Source organism: Anomalospiza imberbis, chromosome 3 (genome assembly GCF_031753505.1).
Source record: "Anomalospiza imberbis isolate Cuckoo-Finch-1a 21T00152 chromosome 3, ASM3175350v1, whole genome shotgun sequence".
Taxonomy (NCBI): domain Eukaryota; kingdom Metazoa; phylum Chordata; class Aves; order Passeriformes; family Viduidae; genus Anomalospiza; species Anomalospiza imberbis.
The window spans coordinates 98,642,557-98,662,566 of record NC_089683.1 but is presented as its reverse complement, the minus strand read 5'-3'; the positions used below and the strand labels follow the sequence as shown (position 1 = coordinate 98,662,566).

Sequence of the window (20,010 nt, the reverse complement as noted above, 5' to 3'; positions counted from 1 at the left end):
CCTTCCTCTATAAAAAGAGGCCAAATCCTATTTCTACGTATCTCCATGCTTATCCCACACTATGCCTTCAGCCGCACAAGACTCTCCACGACCACCCTGGGTCCCATGAGATGTAGCTAAATGGGTCCAGTTTTCTGCAGTAGAAGCCAGAAATGTTCCATTTCCATCAGCCACTCCCTTAACTTGAACACAGAGCTTCCAAGTACTTAAAATATAAAAATCTAGACCTGCTTTATTGGTTAATTTTCTGTTAAAGAAGACATAATAGGAAGAGTGTTTGGCATAATGAATGAATGACTAGGACAGCACAAGAGGCAGCTGGGAGTCATTTCAAAGGCAGGCCTGCAGTATGTTGCTCATTATGCTCTTCAGCAGAACAGCTGGTGCGTTGTCATTATGTGACAGACATGCATCAGAGAAGTTACTGCTCTGCAGACAAGGTGAAAGCCATTCACATTCCCAATGACCTCTCTACTCTTCCCCCCTTTCTATGCCCTGAGCCTCAGCAAACAGCCTGTGCAGGGAATGAAGTGAAGCTTGGAAGCAAGAAACATGCTCCACTTCAAAGAGGAACAGGACAGAAGTTTACAGTTGCCCATGGTCTAGAATGCAAGCCACTGTCTTTCATGGGTCCCAATTAAAAAAAAAAAAAAATCAAGTAGATGCAAATATGGAGCCCATTTACTTCTACTAGTTGCTTCCTCTGATCTCATGCCCAACTGTATTTCCCCAAGCAGCCAGGACAGAGGACTCCTTCCTAGTTACCCAATTCCAACACCTTGCAGCCTGTGGATGATTTTTCCTGGGCCCTCCCATGATAAACAACTGTGTCCTGGAACATGGGGGTTTTTTAGAGCCTCCTGCACATCTATCTGTCCCTTTGCATGCTCTCCACATTGCAGCAAGATGGTCAGCGTCTCATGTTCATATTATGTTTCCTCTGGCATTAGTGAAAGGAGAAGTAGAACTGATCTGATTGAGGCTGCATGTGTGAAGTGAAGCTAGCTACAGCAGCACTGTCTGCTGGAGACATATAAATTTATGGAGTCATTGCTTTGACACCAGAAGGTCCGTGCAAGCAAATGTTATCTTACTGCTGCCCTCAACATTAATTCATGCCTGAAGATGGCAGCATCTTTCCTCCAAGAAACCTTTCCTTTGCTGAGTGTCACACCTTTCCTATTGTAAACTCACCTGTCACTCCAGTCTCCTTTCCACTCAATTTTCCCCCATGGATTTCTCAGTCTCACTAGGTTTTCTGGTCCATATTGACAGGTCACCTGCAGAAAACAGTAACATAGTGCTTACCAAGGTCTCAGCAGTTCTCATCTGGTTTATATCATTGTACTATGTCAGATATTAACAACAATTTTGTTTGTTCTCATAGGTGCCAGCAAGAATGATGATAAAAATCTTTGAACGTGCAACTCTAAATGCCAGCAACAAAGAGATTAAGGTGCTTCATCTTACATTCTAAACTGAAACCAGAGACATGACAGATTCCTAATCTAAAGGCTTGACTGTAAATTCCTCTTCCTTTCCAACATCTGTTCATTTTGTACTCGTGTGAAAACCAAGTCCTACCCCAGTGCAATGGCACAATGCAGCCCCCCATGGGTGACCACACAGATTAATGCTTCCTGAACTGGGATGCCATGGTGGGAGGAGAGGCCAGTTAGGGACTTTGCTGACAGCACACAGCAGAACAGCTGACTTCACACTGTTTCCACATGCTTGGTCAGTCCCTTAAGACTGCCTGGCTCTTCATGTCATCAGGGGAGCCAGACTGACAGACACGGTGTTGAAAAACTCCACACATAAACTCCTCCTGCTCCTCCTGTGGGAGACACAGATATGCCTCATCCAGCTCATCTCTCCTGCCCTTCCTAGTATCACTTGCTATAGGCACTGAACATGCTTTCACCAAAATGTCCAAAACCCCACATAGTCTTTGCCATCCTTGTCAGCCTCTTCTTGAGGCTGGACAAGATAGTCATCCACCAATTCAGGAGGAAGAAGCTCCTACCCTTTGGGACGTATTATTTCAAGTCAGTTACCTCTAGACAAATATCCTAAGGGGACTCCCAGCAATTGTTCTGCACATTAGTGGGGTCCCCCTGCACTGTCTGCACAGGAGCACAGGTCAGTTCCCTTACTCCACACCCCTGACCCACATGTCTATCTGCAGTTTTTCATATTTTGGCCTTTACATCCTTACTTCTCTATGGCCTCTCCACTGGCTTCAGAGGAAGGCTTTTTACCCTAAGTAAAAAGCACATCCCCAAGTTTCAGCACATCCTCCCAGCAGCCCCGAAGGCCAGTCCTTCCATTCTTAACAGCTAAGATGAATTTCTAGGTGATGGTCTCATCATAGCCCCACGAATCATTCCCACCCTTAGAGATAACACTGATCCATAACGATCGTCCTTTACATCAAGACCTCCAAATTAAAATGGACACACTTAAAATGTGAATCTTAACAAAGCCCACAGTCTCTTTTAGCCTTAGACTAAGAAAAGAGTATTGCGGAGGAGATATTATAGTTGCTCTAATCAATGGTTGAACCTATGAATGCAATAAAAATTGCTAATATCCAAATTAACCTGGACCCAGGACATTTAGGCTGATCTTACCTTTCTAATACCAGTTACTGTGTAGGCATGGCCAGCAACAAGCCCATTCTTCAGGACCTTTGTTGTCTGTATACAAGAAAGAGAAACAGAAGGAAAATAAACCTTTTATTCTATCCCTACTCATACAGCAGACTTATACCAATACCAGAGACCTGTACTTGTGCAAGCAATGACTTTCAAAGTAACAGGAGAACTGAAAATAAATAAATAAAAGGAACCTCCTAAGAGACAGATTTTTCAGTATGTTTGGAATTGGAAGGTTGATTGTTAATGACCCTTCCTAAATTGTGAGTCTTCAGCTAGAGACCATGTCACTTTAAGGAAGTCCAGGAGGTTAGGTTTTGATTTTCAGAAAAGTAGAGTTTTCCAACAGTTGAGGTGGTAGCATAAAGCTTGGAAGACAAGACTTTAATTCATGTTCTGAATGACCCATGTCTCTACCTTAGCTATAACTTTATTCTATATGTGTCTGTACCTCACTGCACCATCTGTAAAAATGGAAAATTTATTTAATAAAATTGGGAAAATGCAGCAGATCCCTATTTAATAGAATTTCTTTGATAGATAAACCAGTTCCTAAACATAACAACAAGGAGCCGGGAGCATCAGGGAATCAATCCATGAGCAAAGTTTAACATGAAGAATGTGACTTCTACAGAAAGCCACATGTGGCAGCTTTGATACATTTTGAATCACAATGACCAGCTGAGCAGAGGGAAACAGGTCTGGAAAAGTTTTTGGCTGTAAAGGCATTTGATGTCACTCCAAGCCTCACCCCTAAGTGTGTCTGACAGCCCATGAGAGATCTGCTGTAGGTGGCTCTTGTCAATATATCCCACAGATCAGGAGGAGCTTCTGCAAGCTTGATCCTTGTATTGACACCCCCTGTAAAATCCACCAAAGCTTCTGAAACTTGCCCAATCTGCAGATCTTCATAGGAGCCATAGAGTCTAGCAAAAAAAAAAAAATCACTATATTCTTTGGGTTATCATCACAGATGACAGGTTGAGAACAGGTTGCCAATGAAAACATAAAAGAAAGTGTGCAAAAAGCAAAAGGAAGGCTGTAACTCATTTTTTATTTTAAGGGAATTTTTCTGGCATTTGGGAAGAGGAGAATCTACAAAATTGCCTCCAAGACTGGCCATAGTCTGAATGGGACTCTTCACTAGCTGTCATCCCTGACTGCACTGTAATGAGAACATGCCCATCACAACTCTTTGGTAACTCTGCCTTAGAGAATGTTGCCTGAATTTATCACCAGGCACTGTGCTGTATCTAAGATATAGTACCTTGAGAAACACTGTCCTGAGAACTCAGTCTCTAATCTGATTTTCTTTATCATTCCAGTGCAACTTGGCCTAGTCTTTTCATTCTAACACTAACTAAATGAAAATAACTGAACATTCTCACCTTTGTGTGATCTTTCTCTCAATGTTAACTAGAGTATTTTCCCTGCTCTGCAAAGATTATTTCAGCCCAATATTAACAAACTCCAGCAGTTAGGCCTTGCTGCTTTCTTCTTTGTGCTGATACTACCACTGTAGACAAAACACCCTGGAGAGAAGCCACTGTTCTCCCCATGCCATATGACTTGAGACATGTCTCAGCTTCAGGGACCTGAGAGCAAAAGCATCTGCCAAAACAAAGTGCAATGCTTCAGCAGACCTCCAAAATGAAAATCCTTGGAGGTTTCTCACACTGATAATACATTAAAGAAGGCTTTGGAAATCATTCACATTTGAAAATGTCCATTTATGGTGTTCCACTCTGTGATAATTACACGGAAGGCATCAGCCTTAGCCAATACACTGCAAACAATGATAACACTCAGAGGACAATCCCCCACAATAGGGCTGTTTTCTCACCTAAACCCTTGGATTTAAACTGAAGGGCCTGGTTTGATAACAGCTACTGCAATGGCAGCTTTTTTTTGTGTAATAATAGATAGATGAGAGCCATCTACTACACTCCAAATGTAGCAAGGCCAAGAAGATGCATTTATAAACAAGAACAAACTGCGTAGGCACCAACCAACATATTTTAGAGAGACTATTTGCATAACTTGAAATGAGTCACTTACTTAGCATATGCCTTCTCCAGAAGGGCTCCCCAAAACACGTTCTTATAGACTGAGGAAACAAAGAGCAGCTCCCCGGCCTCATTCACGGGCAGGCGATCATCAACCACCACGTCAACCCATTCCCCGAAGTGCCAAAACTGTCAGGGGAAAGGAATGAGCTGAAGTTTCCCTTGAAAGGGACCTCCCCTTGAAACAACAAGAAAGGCAAGATAGCCTAGCTGTGGGTACAGAATAAGCTGCTGTGGGTCAGTGGGATGTGCTGACTCACCCACAGAGACAGTTCCTCAACCCCACCCAGCCAGAGGAGAAAACAAAGCATCTATCAGGTGCAAAATGAGTAAGCAGGGAAATTAGCCACAGGTGGACTTCTGGGGAAGGAATTCCTAACTGCAGGGTAGCAGAGTTGTACCAAGAGGTGGGCAAAGGGGTAGAATATTGGAGCTGATGTGCTCAGGTCCTGCTGACTGTTGCCACCCTTGAAAAAGAGTTTTGTTTGCATTAAAATATGGGTAGGACACGGCTGGAGAGAGCAGCCAAGCAGAGGTATTTCCTCAGTGGCTCGCAGTTGATTCACTGCCTGCACTACTTTGTGGGAGGGGTGATGGGCTCCTCTCCAGGCTGGGATACCCTCTGGCCACTTGCCCCTGACCAAAGGGAACCACGTACAAATTATCTAAGGGCGTGACACAAAAGACAGCAGAGGATATCTGAGGATCTCCTGCAATCTGGGGGAGCAGCTGTACCCGGAAGTGGAAAATGCCCGTGTATTTCCTCTCAAAGCTCTGGTTTTGTGGCACTACTGCAGCCAAGATGTCCTGGTGGAATGTCAGAGCTCCCAGGGCCGCCAGGAACCAGCAGTTCTCTGCGCCAAGACAAACGGACACATGCAGTTGGCTGAAAAGTGAGAGCTCTCAGCCAAGTTCAGCAATGCCACCAAGATCTCAGCAGAAGAGCTGTTGTGCTGATGTCTTTACAATTATAACAAATCATACACACAAAATTATATGATCCAGACATGTTCTTTACTTAGCCAAACCATGATTGGTTTATAATTGTTCTCTCATGATCTTTTCATTTGGGTGCTGTTTGGTTAAATAAGAAATTTAGCAAGCAATAACTGTCAATGGAAACATTCTGTGTTTTACTGACATTGTGTGGGGGTTTTTCTGTTCTCTATAAAAGCACACTATTGAAAAACAAAACAAAAAAACCTTTGCCATTTTTCTTTGAAAACATTAGCTTTTCAGAAAAGAAAATAATTTCCAGTGGATCTCACATGCAATACTGTACTTAACAAACTTTGGTTTTAAGGATATACAGCACTTAAAAACTAATTTAGTCCCACCTCTACCTGTTTTCCAGATGGCAGTATAGTCTTTTTAGACAACACAAGCTTAAAATTATTTTTCTAACAGCAAGGCTGAGAAGAGAACAAATAGGTACAAATACAGGTACAAATATAAAGCACTTCTGTGGTCTCTCTTCAATTGTCAAGCAGCAACACCACAGACCAGTAAGAGCACAGGAACACTTCCTATTAGCATGAGCAGAAGCAACACACAGTGGTGATTTCAGCTTGTGGAGACACCTCTCATGCCTCAAATCCCACCTCAAAGCTTGCCAGCTTATTTACTGAGCCTATGCCAGTAAATGATTGCTTCATCCACCCCATGCCAAGTGGAGAGAAGAGATGGATACCTTCTATTTCCATGCCAAGTTTTATACATTCAAACTTCCATGCAAAATGTTATCTTGTGTAAGAATACTTAGATATTTATACAAAGGAGTTTCCTTACCCACCAATCCTTGGCAGAGATCAAGCTGCTTTCTGTTTGCAGCATAAAATACGGGACTTTTGTGCAAAGCCTGGGAAGCATAAAATGAAAAGAAAAGAAAGAAGGAGAGAGTTAAGCCAGTAACATGAGCTGATTTAGCTTGAAAGTTAAAGCTTTTAAAATACTGAGAGTCCTTTGTTCCAGCATTGTTCTGGCTCAGGTATAAATCTATTGTTATGTGCTCTGGCTAACCTGACACCAGCCTGGTGCCAGCCTTTGTGCTCGGTCTACGTTGGTTGAATTTGGTCTCCAGCATAAGTCACTGGTGCTCAGATGCATCACCATGGCTTTCCATGGACACCATACTGAGAAGACAACCCTTCAAACCTGCCAGTCCCACTCCTCCACACAAGTGCCAGCCAAAAGAGGTTATGAGAGCAGAGCATAACTGTTCAAACTTTCACCCAACCTGGCTGACATCTCCACAGCTTGACTGACAATTGAGCTACAGGCTGCTACAAAATTCCTGTTGCTGTGACAAGAATAGGTCTGAATAATTGAATAGAGATAAATAACGTGGTGATTTTTATCCCTTCACAAGTGCCTCTGGGGTTAAATTAATAACCTAAGTGTCAAAATTATATTTTACTCGAATGACCCAGAAATTGCTCAAGCTAAGTTTCACACTGTTGGCTTCCCCTGCAGGCAGTAGCAAAGAAACAGTTTCCCTCAGAAGGCAATCACAGTAATTAGACACCAAGCCCTGCCCTTGGTGAGTTTGGGTGTTCAGTTTGCAGGCCATCACTCCTAGATGCAGCAAGCTACAAGCCTGCAGGCTGAATGGCAGAATCTCAGCATCTCCTCTGCAGCACAGGGACTGAAGGATGCACAGCATCCATTCTCAGAGACTCTTTGCTCAGAAAGTTTGGCATCCAGAGCAAACAGCAGCCTTCTTCACAAGGCAGTTTTAGAATCATAGATTCACAGAATATGCTGAGTTGGAAGGGACCCATCAGGATCATCAAGTCCAACTCCTGGACTTACACAGGACACCCCAACAATCATAGCAGAGCAGCAGAATAGTCCACTGAGAGACAGAGAAGGTTTCAGGTCCATTCCAATATCTGAGGGATGGAGAGACACTTGAAGGGCTTTTTAGAGGCCAGGACTCATGCTGACCCTTTTTTTTTGCAGAAACCTGATTCTTCTGGGAAATTGTTTAAATCTCACAAAATATGACAGCTAGAAAATAACTTAGCTGGGAGATGCTATCTGGTATTACCTGGCAAAATTCCCTACAGACAAAGGAATTCTGAAATTCTCACATAATTCTGTACATTTCTTTCAAGAGGATCTGATTGTCAATACTCTGCTCAGTGGCTCAGTAAGAGCAGAAGTGGCATTGCTAGTAACAGGCCTTATCTAACTGTGCCAGGCCCCTGTCCTGGCCTCCCACACTTGTTATCTACCCTTTTGTTATGAGAATATGCTCTGTGACCAGCCCTTGCACCTGGGTGTCTCTTGTTGTGATGTTCAGTTTAAGCCCGGAATGCCAGCAAAGGCCTTGGAAATGTGAGCACAAGTAGAAAACAAAGGTCCCAAAACTAAAGCAAACTCACAGACTGATGCTCAGTCACTGGTTGTGATAGAAGCTCAGCCTTGAGAGCTGGGGAAAGATTACTCCAAGTACAATAGACTAAACAGTTGAGCAGGGAAAAAAAAAACAGCCCAACAAGAGGATAAGGCACCTGTCTGGGAAAGTAGCAGCCTCCAGCATCATAACAGTATGAAGTCCATGAGAGAGAGGGGTCATGGCTAAGAACTGTCTGGAAACTCAGAAATCTTCTAAAAGGTCATGATCTTGAACTCTGGGGAGAAGGATCTCATCTGTCACCACAGAATCACAGTGAGATCACTGTAGCTGTGAGCTCCAAGGAAACAACTCTCCCTGCTCCCTTTGCCTCCTCTCCCTGCCTGCTCCAAGTGTTACTGTATATAAACAAAACAAGGCTGGTTATGATTTTGGGCAACAAATACTTCAAAGGCAATTATGAGACTCCATGTACCCCAGCTTCCAAAATGACACCTGATGCAATAAATGTAATCCCCAGAGACATTAAAGTACACCTAAATTAAAGTCTAACAGTAGTCTGTTCAATGCTAAAACTATTTGCTGGCTATCATCTGTAATCATCCTCTTACACACAGTGCTCACTGAAAGTCACTTACGTGTGGCCTCTTCCACTGTACATTTCGGGGCAGTTTCTTTAGCAGTGCTCCTGTTCCAATAGAGCTGATGTGAGCAGGGAAGGTGTCATCTGTGAACAAGCATTTGTTCTTCAAGCACGACTCCAGCAAAGCCTGGTAGTTCTGTTGGACGGGAGGGGTGTGTTTTTGAAAGATACTCCTGCCTAAAGGCACAGGTGACTTCTTTTTTTTCAAGCACAGCAGAAAAGGCATGCTGATGTCTCCAGTAACACCAGGATATTTTTTTTTTCCACTGAGGATTCTGGAGGGATCTCACACTGCACAGTACTGCTGGAAACTCTTGGTTTTCTTGGATGAGGTGTGTCTTTTCAGAAGAATTCCTGACAGTTAAAACAAGTATAAAAAGTAAATTTAATCCTGGCTTTTAAAATTTTCTTTTTAGTCAGTAGGGGTGGGTAGGAATAGTGGCATTCCCAGGAGAAGTGGGGGCTCACCCAATTCTAACTGAGCACTTATCACTGCATTTTCAAGGCTTTAATATCACTGTAGATCTGAGTGAAATCAAAATGAGTGACCCCACTGGCTTTTACCAGAGCTCTGAAGCTGTAGACATGGCTATTCTACGTCTCTCTCTGCACTATTTTAGGCTCTCCAGGATATTTTCATAACATGTTGCAAACATGAATGACAGTCTTTATTCAATCACATTCTGGCATGAAGTTATTTCCCCTCCCCTCACCCCAAAAAAAAAAAAAAAAAAAAAAAAAAAAAAAAAACAAAAAAAAAACCAAAAAACCAACCAAAAAAAACCAAGATAAAACAAAGACTAACAGAAAAATGGAATACATTAGGTTTTAGAAAGCCACGACTCACACTCCTATGATAGTTATTTTGCCCTTTTTGCCTCATTTTGGAGAAAGATATGATCTTCCCCAAGAGTTCACATTCCATCTTGCTGAACACCACAGATTCACACATGAAATTGCATGGTGAAGTATTTTTTTCCTTGTAACATTCAAGACAGATGTTTCTCATCCCCTCACTAAAAACACCAGAGAGTGATGTCTTAGGCCTTTTTTTAATATTAGCAGCAATGTAAAAGATTTGCACCACACCTTACTGGGAGAAATCATGACTAAAATCTCAGTAGGCAAATCACTTCCATCAGTGCTAAAAAGGTTAATACAATCAGTTAGTACAGTGAGAAAACTAACCAGGATGCAAAGCTAAAGAAATGCTTCACATGACATAATGATACAGTATTTGGAAGGCTGCCACACAGAGGAAGCTCTTTGGGACTGAAAATCCCTGCCCCAGGCACCTGAGGATGCTGGTCTCAGTTAGGCACCAGTTGATTGTTACTCCCATCAAAGCTGAAGGTCAGCAGCAGTCCCTGTGAGAAAACAACCAACCACACATTGTACTGTTCAACCACACAGAGCCCTCATTTGTTATAAACCCACTCTACAAGTGATCCACAAAGCTTGACCCTCAAGGGCAACCAAGAGAAAATCTTCAAAAGATAACGCTGGAAATGAAAATTCTATTTTCTGTTGTACTGTAGACATTTCAGAGATGAAAAAGAATTTAAGTGCCTGACAACTTGCTTACTTTTTCTCTAGATGAATAATGCTGTCTCTCCCTCCCTCCCTCCCTCTCCTTTTTACAGCCATTTGCCTTCACGGCTGCAGTTACATGAGCAACAGACAGAGACAGATTTAAGAGAAAAACAAAGGAAGAAAAGAGCCTGGAGACCAGCTGTGCTTTACATAGGGAGGCAAAACATGTATGAAGAAAAAATTCTCATTCTGCTGCTCCCCAGGAAAAAAAGTGGAGAGCAATTGGCACACTTTGAGCTACAGTGAAGAACAAATATTCGAGACTTGGGTTTTGGGAGTGCAGAGTAGTCACCGTGCCTATTAAGTTAAAACTGTTTTAATTTTCACCAGTTCTCACTTCACTCTAGAATTTATTTGAAAAAAGAATTGAGTTTTATATAAAGGTCTTGAAACCCAAAGATAGTATGAAAAAAACAGTGCTTTCAAAAATGAAGGTTTAAAGCACATGAACGTGTAGCCTTATTTTCAAGAAATTCAATCAGTGACCCTGACTGTAACAGAGCATGTCGAGTCAATGATGCTACTTTGTATGTTTTGAAAACCTCCCAGATGAACCTGACCGTGTGTTGTTATGAACTCTTTTCCAAATTACCTGGAAATTTTCAAACAAAAGATGCAATGAAGTGTTTTATGTGTCATGAGCAGTCACTTCTCAGACAGCAAGTGTTCCACCTTGTGTTTAACTTTCTGCCTGGCCACAGCCCTGTTTATGAGCAGGCACCAGGTACAGCTGTAAATTCCTGTACTCCACTCAGCAATGGTACTTGAGCCAGACTGAATCAGTCCTCCTGCACAGGTAGAGCAGATTGTGTGCATGTCTCTTCCAGCAATTAAAATTTCTAAGGGAAAGCAGCCAAGTGTAGCAGACAGAGGTTAAAAGCTTTAGAGGGAAGACATGAGCCAGTAGGTTAAATGGATTTGATTCTCTATTCTTTGCACATTCCCCTAGTTAGCATATTTACCATCTGATCTAAGCCCTTCCACTGCATTAGCATCCTATGATCTCCCCTGAGCTATCTCAAGATCTTAAATGCCTCATCCCTAAGTCTTGAAATGAGAAGCTGAAGAATCCATAGAAAATCCTTCACTTTTTGTAAAAGTAACTGGACCATGAATTAATTCTCTGAGAGCCTCTTACTCACTCTACAAGAGGATTTACCTCAGGCAACACTTGGACAGTGGGCAATTTGAGGGCTAAACCTGGGGATGACAGAGCTCAGCTCTTCTGATTTAACAAAGACAATCCAAATCTGGGCTGAGGAGCTGCTCCTGATTGTGTAGAACAGAGCAGTAAATGTTTACATGCAAAATAACAAATTTTAGGGTGAGGAGAACAAACGATGCAGGGCCATTTTTTACAACCATTCATGTAATACAGCAGAACATTAGCTACAGAAATTAGTAGTCATTAGTCAAAATGATAGTGTGAGTATATTAAGCTTTGTTAATCTTTATTAGTCTCTAAACAAAACAGTATAAAAACATCATTTGCAGGTACAACCTCTAGTCTTTGATTAAACAGAGTGCTATATTTCAGAAAAAAATCCTCAAGGCTGACTCCTGGTCTTCCTGTGGGCTTTTAAAGCAAACAGAAATATCCTGAAAAGAAGCACTGAACTATGTTTTCTCACTAAATGAATGAATATAGAGGCAGGTGGATGACCTTCCCCTGCATTTCCTGTGCTTAGATTATTGGCTCAAAACTTGATGAGCACCTTCTAGTGCTGAGATTTTCAAGCTCAAGCAGTGAACCTGCTGCCACTGATCTTAACAAAAAGTCGGTATCAAAAATGCCTGGATGGCTTTCAGAACTTCAAGTAATACCTCTCTGACAAAGATTCACTTGTAAAGACTCTGGATGAGATTTTAAAATACCTGTCCTTTGCTATGGAAATTGTCCTAGCTACGTCAAAATCAGTGGAAATATGAAAATCCCATTTACTCAAGATCTGTCCTTTAGCACTTAAGGTTACAACATCCTATTCGTAAGCATCCCAATCATTAGATATTCTGACTACCCAGAAGTCCCTCTAATGACAGATGAAATTTCTCATCTCCGCAGAATACTTAAGAGATAGAGTATCAGCCAAACCAATTCCAAATAGCAAAAGTGAGAGAACAAGGGTGCACAAAATCTGGGTTAGCTAAAACACCAGCCTGTGTTGCCAACCACTTGGCAGACAGAAGTGATGGAGCTGTGACATGCAGGGCAGCTGATGTGGCTCATCTAGCTGCTTTACATCACACCCATCCTTCCCACGTTTGCTGATACAAACTTTTTGCCTTTCCCTTCAACACCTCCAAAGAACAGCACAGCAGCAGCTTCTGTGTTGTGTAACTAATATCTCCATCTGATCCCAGAGGACAGCTTCATCTTAACAGGGTGAGAGTTACACTCCCTTCTAAACCCTGGAAAATCCTAATTCTGTGCTAGCCAGAGATAACTGCTAAATGCCACCAAATCCCTCTACGTAGCACTTGGCATTTGATGTCCTACCTTTTCCAGGTGTGTTCTCACAGCAAAGGATAACTGGCAGTGATGCCTGCTGCTCATAAATAGTATATTTGTCATCTCTCCCTATGTGTGTATTTATGTGCATGTATATATATGCCTTGCATACGTAACCCCAAGAGCCTGTCCTAACCTATCAAACACTGTGGTAGAAGCAGGAGGTGGGGAAAAAAAAACATATTGAGCAATGACAGAAAATTCTGGAGATCTCAATGCAAAATATTCCACGTAAGACATGAAAGAATAGGTCAGCCCATCATGCAGACTACCTTTTGACTCACCCATTGCTTCTGTGGACAGCAGTTTCCTTGTTTAGTTTGTCACTCGATTATTCAAAGCACAAAAATCCAAGTCTCACCATAAATCACTGGCAAGGTAAAACAGGAAGCTATGTTCAACTGTGTCTTAATACATTTTAACAGGATTTCTGCTTTTGGGTAAGAAAAATTTCAGAGAGGAAATAATCTCAAAGCCCCCATATTTTCTCAGAACAGATGGGGACACGACACTTTGTCAATCAGTTAATCGTATCAATTTCTACAAAGAACATTTATGTAAGTTTGATGGAGGTGTATGTCCTATGGCAGAGACGGACAAAATCATTCAAGAGTTATAGACCAAGCTTCTGCATCGCAAGGATGGCGAAAGGCTCAGAGGATTTTTCTTTCCAGCATTATTAGAGACATCCCATTAGTCAGGTCCCCTATGTGCAATACAAGCAGCTTTCTTTGCCAAACAGATCTAAGGAGGGAGCTCTCTGGAAGCAAGAATGCTTCCCACTCACTGGATGTACATTATCCAGCCCCACATTCCCCAGTTTTGGGGGCACTTCTGGGTACCAGCACCTCGTTCCACCTCAGGCAATGAGGGGCTAAGAGCAGTATAGGGAGGGTAGGGAAAAACACTATGTATATGTGCATGCATGTGTGTAGCAAGACACCCAAAAAATGGTAGGAGAAAGGTAATGGGAAATATTTCAGAGGAATATGAAGGAGCAGTGAGGGCAGGAGAGGAAGGCAGGAGCATTCTGAGTCGCAAAGGCAAAGCAATGAGCGAGGCAAGGAACAGACTACTCTGGAGACAATTTTATGTCACCACACAGGCCATATGGCACCAGCAGGCAGTTGAGAATTTTGATCCAGCTGAACCAGAGGAAACTCTCCCTCCCTTACTTATCAGGTTAGCATATTTGGTTTAATTCTGGGGGGCTGCTGCTCCTTCCTCTCCCTTCTTTCCTTTCCCACAACCCTGGTTATTCCCTGTTGAACCCATCCGCACCTGAACTTTTGACACCGTCTCCTCAGGTTTCACACTTGGTAATGGACAAACAGTGGCAGTAACTGCACTGGCAGGAAGTTAGTTTTACTGAACTACACTGCTCCCACAAGCTTCTTGAAACTGTCTGAGTCACCACATCTTTTCAGATTCTGTGACTTCAATATCCCCATCCTCAGATGATCTTTTGTAGGAAGAAAACCTGTCCAACCTAAGGCTGCAGATAAGCAAACACATTTGTCACCATTTCACAAGTTTCAGTTTTACAACATTGTGCTTTGCCCCCAAAACCTCATGTTTCATTTTGTGTGCAAATGCTACATGACTTAGTTCAGCCTCACTGACTTTCATCAAAGTGGAAGTGAAGCTTTTCCAGCAAGCCCCTCTCTCCTGGTCAAGGTAAGCATCCAGCTAAGTGACTGCAAGCCCTGTTACCAAAAGCAGGGACACGACTGAGAAATTACAGGACTAAAAGTTAAATCCATCATATCTTAACAATAAAGACAAATTCTATAGTAGAGGACTGTAGCAGATCCTCACCAATATCAGACAGAGATGTGTTCTGAACACTGCAGTAGAGTGGCTTCTGTGGAGGGCAGTCAAGGGAGAGCTTCTACAGTTTAAAAATGTAAATTATTAAAAAAAACCCTTCACTTTACTAAAGATTGCACCATAAGACCAATCTATCCAATAGAAAACCATCCATTAAAACACCTCTGTTTAAGAAATTAAAAGGAATAAAGAATAGAAAGAGATTAAAACTTTCAGTTTGATTCTGGCAGAAAGAAAAACCTAATTACACTGTGAATTTCCTTTCCTAATTTTACTTCCCTTTGTTTTTGGCAAGCTCTGTACCTCAAGGTAAAGATAGTTGTTGAGGAAGTCAGTCTCAAATGGCTAAGAAAACAGACTGAAAATAAACAAAAATGTGTAATGTTTGTGAGATACCTACAGAAAGTCTATAAAGACTGTCAAGTTTCATTGTGATCTGCCCCGGAGATAATGAATCCACAGGAAAGGGACTCTCTTCAGCCACGGCAAAGAATTTTTCTCTTTTTTTTTGGCCATTTAGCTATCCGATATATATATTTATGACTTGTGACGTTTAATGATTAATATCCTCACCTTGTAAATGGGGAACAATTGGGCTTCTGCCATACCTGTGGCAGTCAGCACAATAGAAAACTTGCTTTGCTCCCCATTTGCTGCATTCAGGAAGGGCACCAAGGTGGCCTGGGGAGATTTACAATCAAAGGCTTCCTGGCCTGGCCTTTACTCAGCTCTGAGGATAACACAAGCAAGCACCAAAGAGACTCCATATATAGCTGTAGAAATGCCAGAGCGCCATCAGAGGAGCACAGCCCTTAAATGGCAGAACTATCTAGAAGATGAAAGCGAGTTTTTTTTCCTACAAAATGAGTAATTCTTGCCAAAACATGTTGGATTCTATGGGGCCTTTCATTTTCAGGAGTTTTCACTGGAAAGGAGTCATCAAATTCTTAAAGCCAAAAGCCTCTATTTATAAAACTAAAGAAATGAGGGAAATTGGTCTTAAGGAGGTTTCAAAACATCAGTTCCACTTTCAGCCTAGGCATTGGCAGGAAAGCAGAAAAGTCTGATCTTCAGAAAATACAGTCAGCCTGCTATGTTCTTCCAGAAAAAGAAAACTGATCCCTGGAGTCATCGCTTGCACCGCCTGGGTCAGGTCATGCCAGAGAGCATAGGAATGCCTAGGATCACACAATGGGAACAAGGAAAGTGTCTTCTCCTGCAGTAGAAGGCATAGAAATGGACCTGGATCATTGTTCCGGCACACAGGACCACACAGCCTCCATATGTCCCCCGTCCTGTGGCAGGGGGGATGAAGTTTTAAGGCAGAGTTGCCTCTGCTTACTCTGCTTATGCAAGGTGTGGGCTCCTCACAGCTGTAAATCGCTGGGAAAGGGCAGGAACTGCCACACAGCAGGACTGCTTCCAAAACTGCCTCTTGCCACATTTTTCGGACCCATGGGATGGACTGAAGTGAAAAAGCCTTTAGGAGATATTTTAGGAAAAAAAAAAATCCTGCTTTATCCCAGCTGTGCAGTGGAGATGAGGAGAGCCTGGCAGCAGAGCTGATGGCCAGCCCCAAGGACATGCCGATCCTCAGGCTACTCCTGGAAAACCTATGCAGCGGTCCTGTCATCCCTCATTGCTAGAGGAATAAAGAATTTGGGACAGTAGATAATTTGCCCATCTCATCTGCTTAGATAGAGAATTCCTCCAGGCACAACCAGAGCTGTGAACCCCACGAAGTGAGGGGCAGCAGTGCAGCCCAGTCACTGGGCTGGGGAAAGGATAGACCCAAGAGACAACTAAGAGCACACCTCATCAAGGTGTGTAAATATCTAAAGTGGGGCCAACAAGGGGATGGAGCCAGGCTCTTCTTAGCGGTGCCAAGCAATAGGACAAGAGGCAACGAGCAGAAACTGATGCACAGGAAATTCTACCTGAGTATGAGGAAGAACTTCTTTATTGTGCTGATGACCACACATGAAACATACTGCCCAAAAGGGCTGCAGAGTGTCCCTCACCAGAGTATTCCACAACCATCTTATCGCAATCTTGTGCCATGCGCTCTGGGATGACCCTGCTTGAGCAGGGAGGTTGGACCACCACTGTGGTCTCTTCCAACCTGACCCATTCTGTGAGAGGCTGGAGACGAAGATGAGGCTGGCAGTGCTCAGGAGCAGCCGGCTCCCTCTCAGATTTGCATTCGCACGGTTCATTTCAGTGAACCGTTCATTTAAGGTCTATTTCGAAGAGAAAAGGAAATAAGGTCTATTTAAGGTCTGTTTCGAGGCGAGAAAGGAAATAAAATGGCGGCCGGGCTGCAACTCCCTTCAACGGCCCTCAGGGGGCGCGGCGGGACCCGGCCCCTTCCCGCTGTCCAACATGGCGGCGCCCAGCGCGGCTTCACCCGCCGGGGAGAACGGGCGGCGCCTGCCAGGAACGGCAGCTTCCGGCGCCCGCCCCTTTCCTGGAGGGCCGGGCCTCCGCGCCATGCCCACGCCGGGAGCCGGCGGCGTGAAGGGAGGCGGCGCCCGCCGGTGCCGCTGGGCCGGGGCTGCGCGGACGAGCCGCTCCTTCAGCCTCCCACGGGGACCGCTTTCGGGCTGAAATCGCCGGCGCAAGTGGCGTGAGGGCGGACGGCCCTTGCGGGTGGGCGCCGGAGCGGAGCGAGGCCCGCCCGGCCTGAGGGGGATGCGCGGCTAGCCCGCGCTCGCAGCCAGCCCAGCCCAGCCCAGCCCAGCCCAGGTGGTCGTCGCGGAGCTGGCGTCAGGAGGCCACAAGATGTTCAGCTGGCTGGGCACCGACGACCGTCGGCGGAAGGACCCGGAGGTGTTCCAAACGGTCAGCGATGGCCTGAAGAAGCTTTACAAGACCAAGCTGCTGCCGCTGGAAGAACACTACAAGTTCCACGAGTTCCACTCGCCCGCCCTGGAGGATGCCGACTTCGACAACAAGCCCATGGTGCTCCTCGTGGGGCAGTACTCCACTGGGAAGACCACCTTCATCAGGTAAAATCCCGCTGCCTGCTGCCCCCCTCCCAGGCATTCCTGCACCCTCGACGACCGGGCACTGAGGTGGGGCAGAATGTGTCTCTGCTACCTGTGCTATCGCTTGATGCCCCTTCTGTTACCCCCTTCGCATCCCCTCAACAGCTTTTCATTGAAAAGTCACGTCCACTCAAACGCAGAGCATCCCTTCGCAAGCACAGGGTGGTGTAAGATGTCCCATGAAACACCGACGTGGCAAAAAGTAGCCCAGGGCAGGGCTGAGGAGTGCAGGCAGGGCAGGAGTGTGGAGATGTGAGTCACTGGGGCCCTCCCGGCCGTTCAAAGTGCAAAGGCTTTGGGAAGCCTCGCGCGGGGCATTCCGTGCCTGCACTGCCCGGGTTGACCCTTGTAACGGCGATTCTTTTCAATTTGCTGTAGCTTTTGAGTGGTGAGGCAGCCTTAAAGGGGGTGCTTTGATTTGCAGTCGTCGCTGTTACACGCTTGTGTGTGTCTGTCTTTTTCTGCACTGTCCCAGAGTCAACACTCAGAGCCCACTTAGAGAAGCATGTGTGCAGGCAGACCAGCCCCTCTTCAGGGCTCCAGAAGGAGAGCCCTGTTTTAACTGTGTCCTGCTCGGCCGAGGTGCTGGGAGCAGCAAGTTCCTTTCGAATGTAAAGAACAGCTGCAAGCAGCTCTTTCATTTCGATGATGTGAAACTGTCGCAGAGAGGGTTAAACTTTTCCGCTGGACTTCGTTGCAGGGATCTCTGTTCAGCCATGCTGCTAGTTCAACTTGCAGCAGCCTTTCCCTTGGGATCATAGCTGAAGCTGCGCTGTCCGTGTTTCCTATGTGATTCATAAGCTAAGCGTTAAATTCCAGCCTTTTTCTGGTGTGGCTGTGTTGAAATCTGTGGAATTACCCCAGTGTAAATCTGGACGCGAGCCACAGGCAGCCAGCCCTTTGTTCTACCAGTATTTCTTGGTGAAGGAGGGAACTGCAGAGAGTAGAGAGAGGTGAATCAACTTGACTGTACCTCTAAAGGAACGACCTTGAGAAATGCAGGGGCTTTTTTTTTTTTATGTGCTGTAATATTCCTGCTGCTAAATTTCCTGGTCAGGAGCCAAGAACAGAATGCATTTCTGCTACCTTGGCATGTACCTGGCAAACAAAGTTTAAGAGTTAAAAGGCAGGTCAGGTGTATGGTGAAGGGGCGCAAAAGACCCAAAAAAGCATTCTGCACATGTTTGCAAAGGGAGTTACTCTTCTGAAGAATAGAGAGGATAGCAGAAATGCCTAGTTCCACCTCAGATCTTTGTGCTGTGACTTAGTAACAAACCTGTTTGGAAAGCTTTTTCTGTCCTCTGGGTTACAGACACTCAGAGCCTGAACACAAGGAATTGATGAATTCCTGATAAGACTGTCTAACTGAAGCATCTCCTCCTAATTCTTTCCTCTGGATTGTCAGCATCAGTCAGTTTCCCTGCAGTCTTACCTGCATGCTGTTAGCAGAGACTTCCTGCCTTTGCATCTCTCTGTTCAGGGAAGTCCTTCTTCTGTAAGCCACAGCTCCTTTTGCAGGAAGTTTGAGTGCCTAGAGCATGTTCCAGGCAAAAGAAGTTTGAGTCTTTGCTCATGTGGGATGGCAGCAACAACTTTTTTGGTACCAGCAAGTGGATCTGAGACTCTGACAGCTGCTTTTCACTTGTCCTTGTGTCCTCTTCTCCTGGTTTTCTCCAGGCACATGGCTGGGATGAGCCTACAGAGATGATGGTCAAGCAAAAGTGACCAGGAGCTTCGGCATCTTCTGTTTCACTGGGGCGCCAAATGGGCCGTCCAGAAAGGAAGAGTCTTCTGTTTAAAATAGTGCCCAAGAAGGTGAAAGTTGAGAACTTTGGTAGAGCCCCAGGGTCTCTAACAGTAGGAGAAGTGTGAGAGTCTGTTACTCCAGTGTGCTCCCAGACAAAGGCCAGAAAACCTTGTGTTGCTCGTGACAGGCTTCCAGCGTGAGCTTGCAGGCACTGCTCATTAAAGAGCTGGGATAAGCACCAGATTAGCATCCATTAGTTATTGTGGGAAGGCAAGTGGGAGCTAAAGCTGAGAGCAGGGAGGAGTTAGAGGGGGCTGGGGGAAAGAAGTGGGAGGGTTGACAACAATTATGTCTTAGCAGTAGAGTGAAGCAAGAAACAGGCCCTGGACGTTCTGTCCACAATCTTGTGAGGATGGGGGATAATTAGGGTTATCCTTATGTATCAATTCCACTCTTAAATTGCATCCTGCTTGTACTGCCATGCAATTTAGGGAGATGACTTAATGCCACTAAGCAGTCATGTGGAATGAACTCAGTCCTCGTTTACCTGGATCCCAGGA

At 44.5% G+C, this 20,010-nt stretch overlaps 2 protein-coding genes and 1 long non-coding RNA gene across 10 annotated transcripts in view; 1 reads left to right on the top strand and 2 right to left on the bottom strand.

Annotated features, from left to right (window-relative positions):
• Positions 1 to 15,950, bottom strand: part of CAPN14 (calpain 14) — a 43,720-nt gene extending 27,770 nt beyond the window's left edge. For 6 of the 8 annotated variants that reach the window (XR_010997689.1, XR_010997687.1, XR_010997691.1 and 3 more), the window contains exons 1-9: positions 13,111 to 14,426; positions 9,913 to 10,091; positions 8,720 to 9,078; positions 6,512 to 6,581; positions 5,459 to 5,577; positions 4,716 to 4,852; positions 3,409 to 3,583; positions 2,634 to 2,699; positions 1,195 to 1,280 (exon numbers count right to left, since the gene is read on the bottom strand). Coding sequence is in view for 2 of the 8 variants with exons in the window: in XM_068185966.1 (XP_068042067.1) it covers positions 1,195 to 1,280; positions 2,634 to 2,699; positions 3,409 to 3,583; positions 4,716 to 4,852; positions 5,459 to 5,577; positions 6,512 to 6,581; positions 8,720 to 8,950 (884 nt within the window). In the remaining 6 variants the exon portion in view is untranslated. Of the gene's footprint in view, positions 1 to 1,194; positions 1,281 to 2,633; positions 2,700 to 3,408; positions 3,584 to 4,715; positions 4,853 to 5,458; positions 5,578 to 6,511; positions 6,582 to 6,742; positions 7,040 to 8,719; positions 9,079 to 9,912; positions 10,092 to 13,110; positions 14,427 to 15,229 lie in introns of those variants that run through there. The other 2 variants (XR_010997688.1, XR_010997690.1) reach the window with 2 other exon arrangements.
• A 1,159-nt stretch (positions 15,951 to 17,109) lies between these two features.
• EHD3 (EH domain containing 3) overlaps positions 17,110 to 20,010 on the top strand; it is a 30,310-nt gene continuing 27,409 nt past the window's right edge. The window contains exon 1 of the mRNA XM_068185964.1: positions 17,110 to 17,664. Within this exon, the coding sequence (XP_068042065.1) occupies positions 17,438 to 17,664 (227 nt within the window). The 5' untranslated portion in view covers positions 17,110 to 17,437. The remainder of the gene's footprint in view (positions 17,665 to 20,010) is intronic.
• Positions 19,398 to 20,010, bottom strand: part of LOC137471544 (uncharacterized) — a 38,525-nt gene continuing 37,912 nt past the window's right edge. The window contains exon 3 of the long non-coding RNA XR_010997686.1: positions 19,398 to 19,676. This is a non-coding gene — a long non-coding RNA (uncharacterized lncRNA). The remainder of the gene's footprint in view (positions 19,677 to 20,010) is intronic.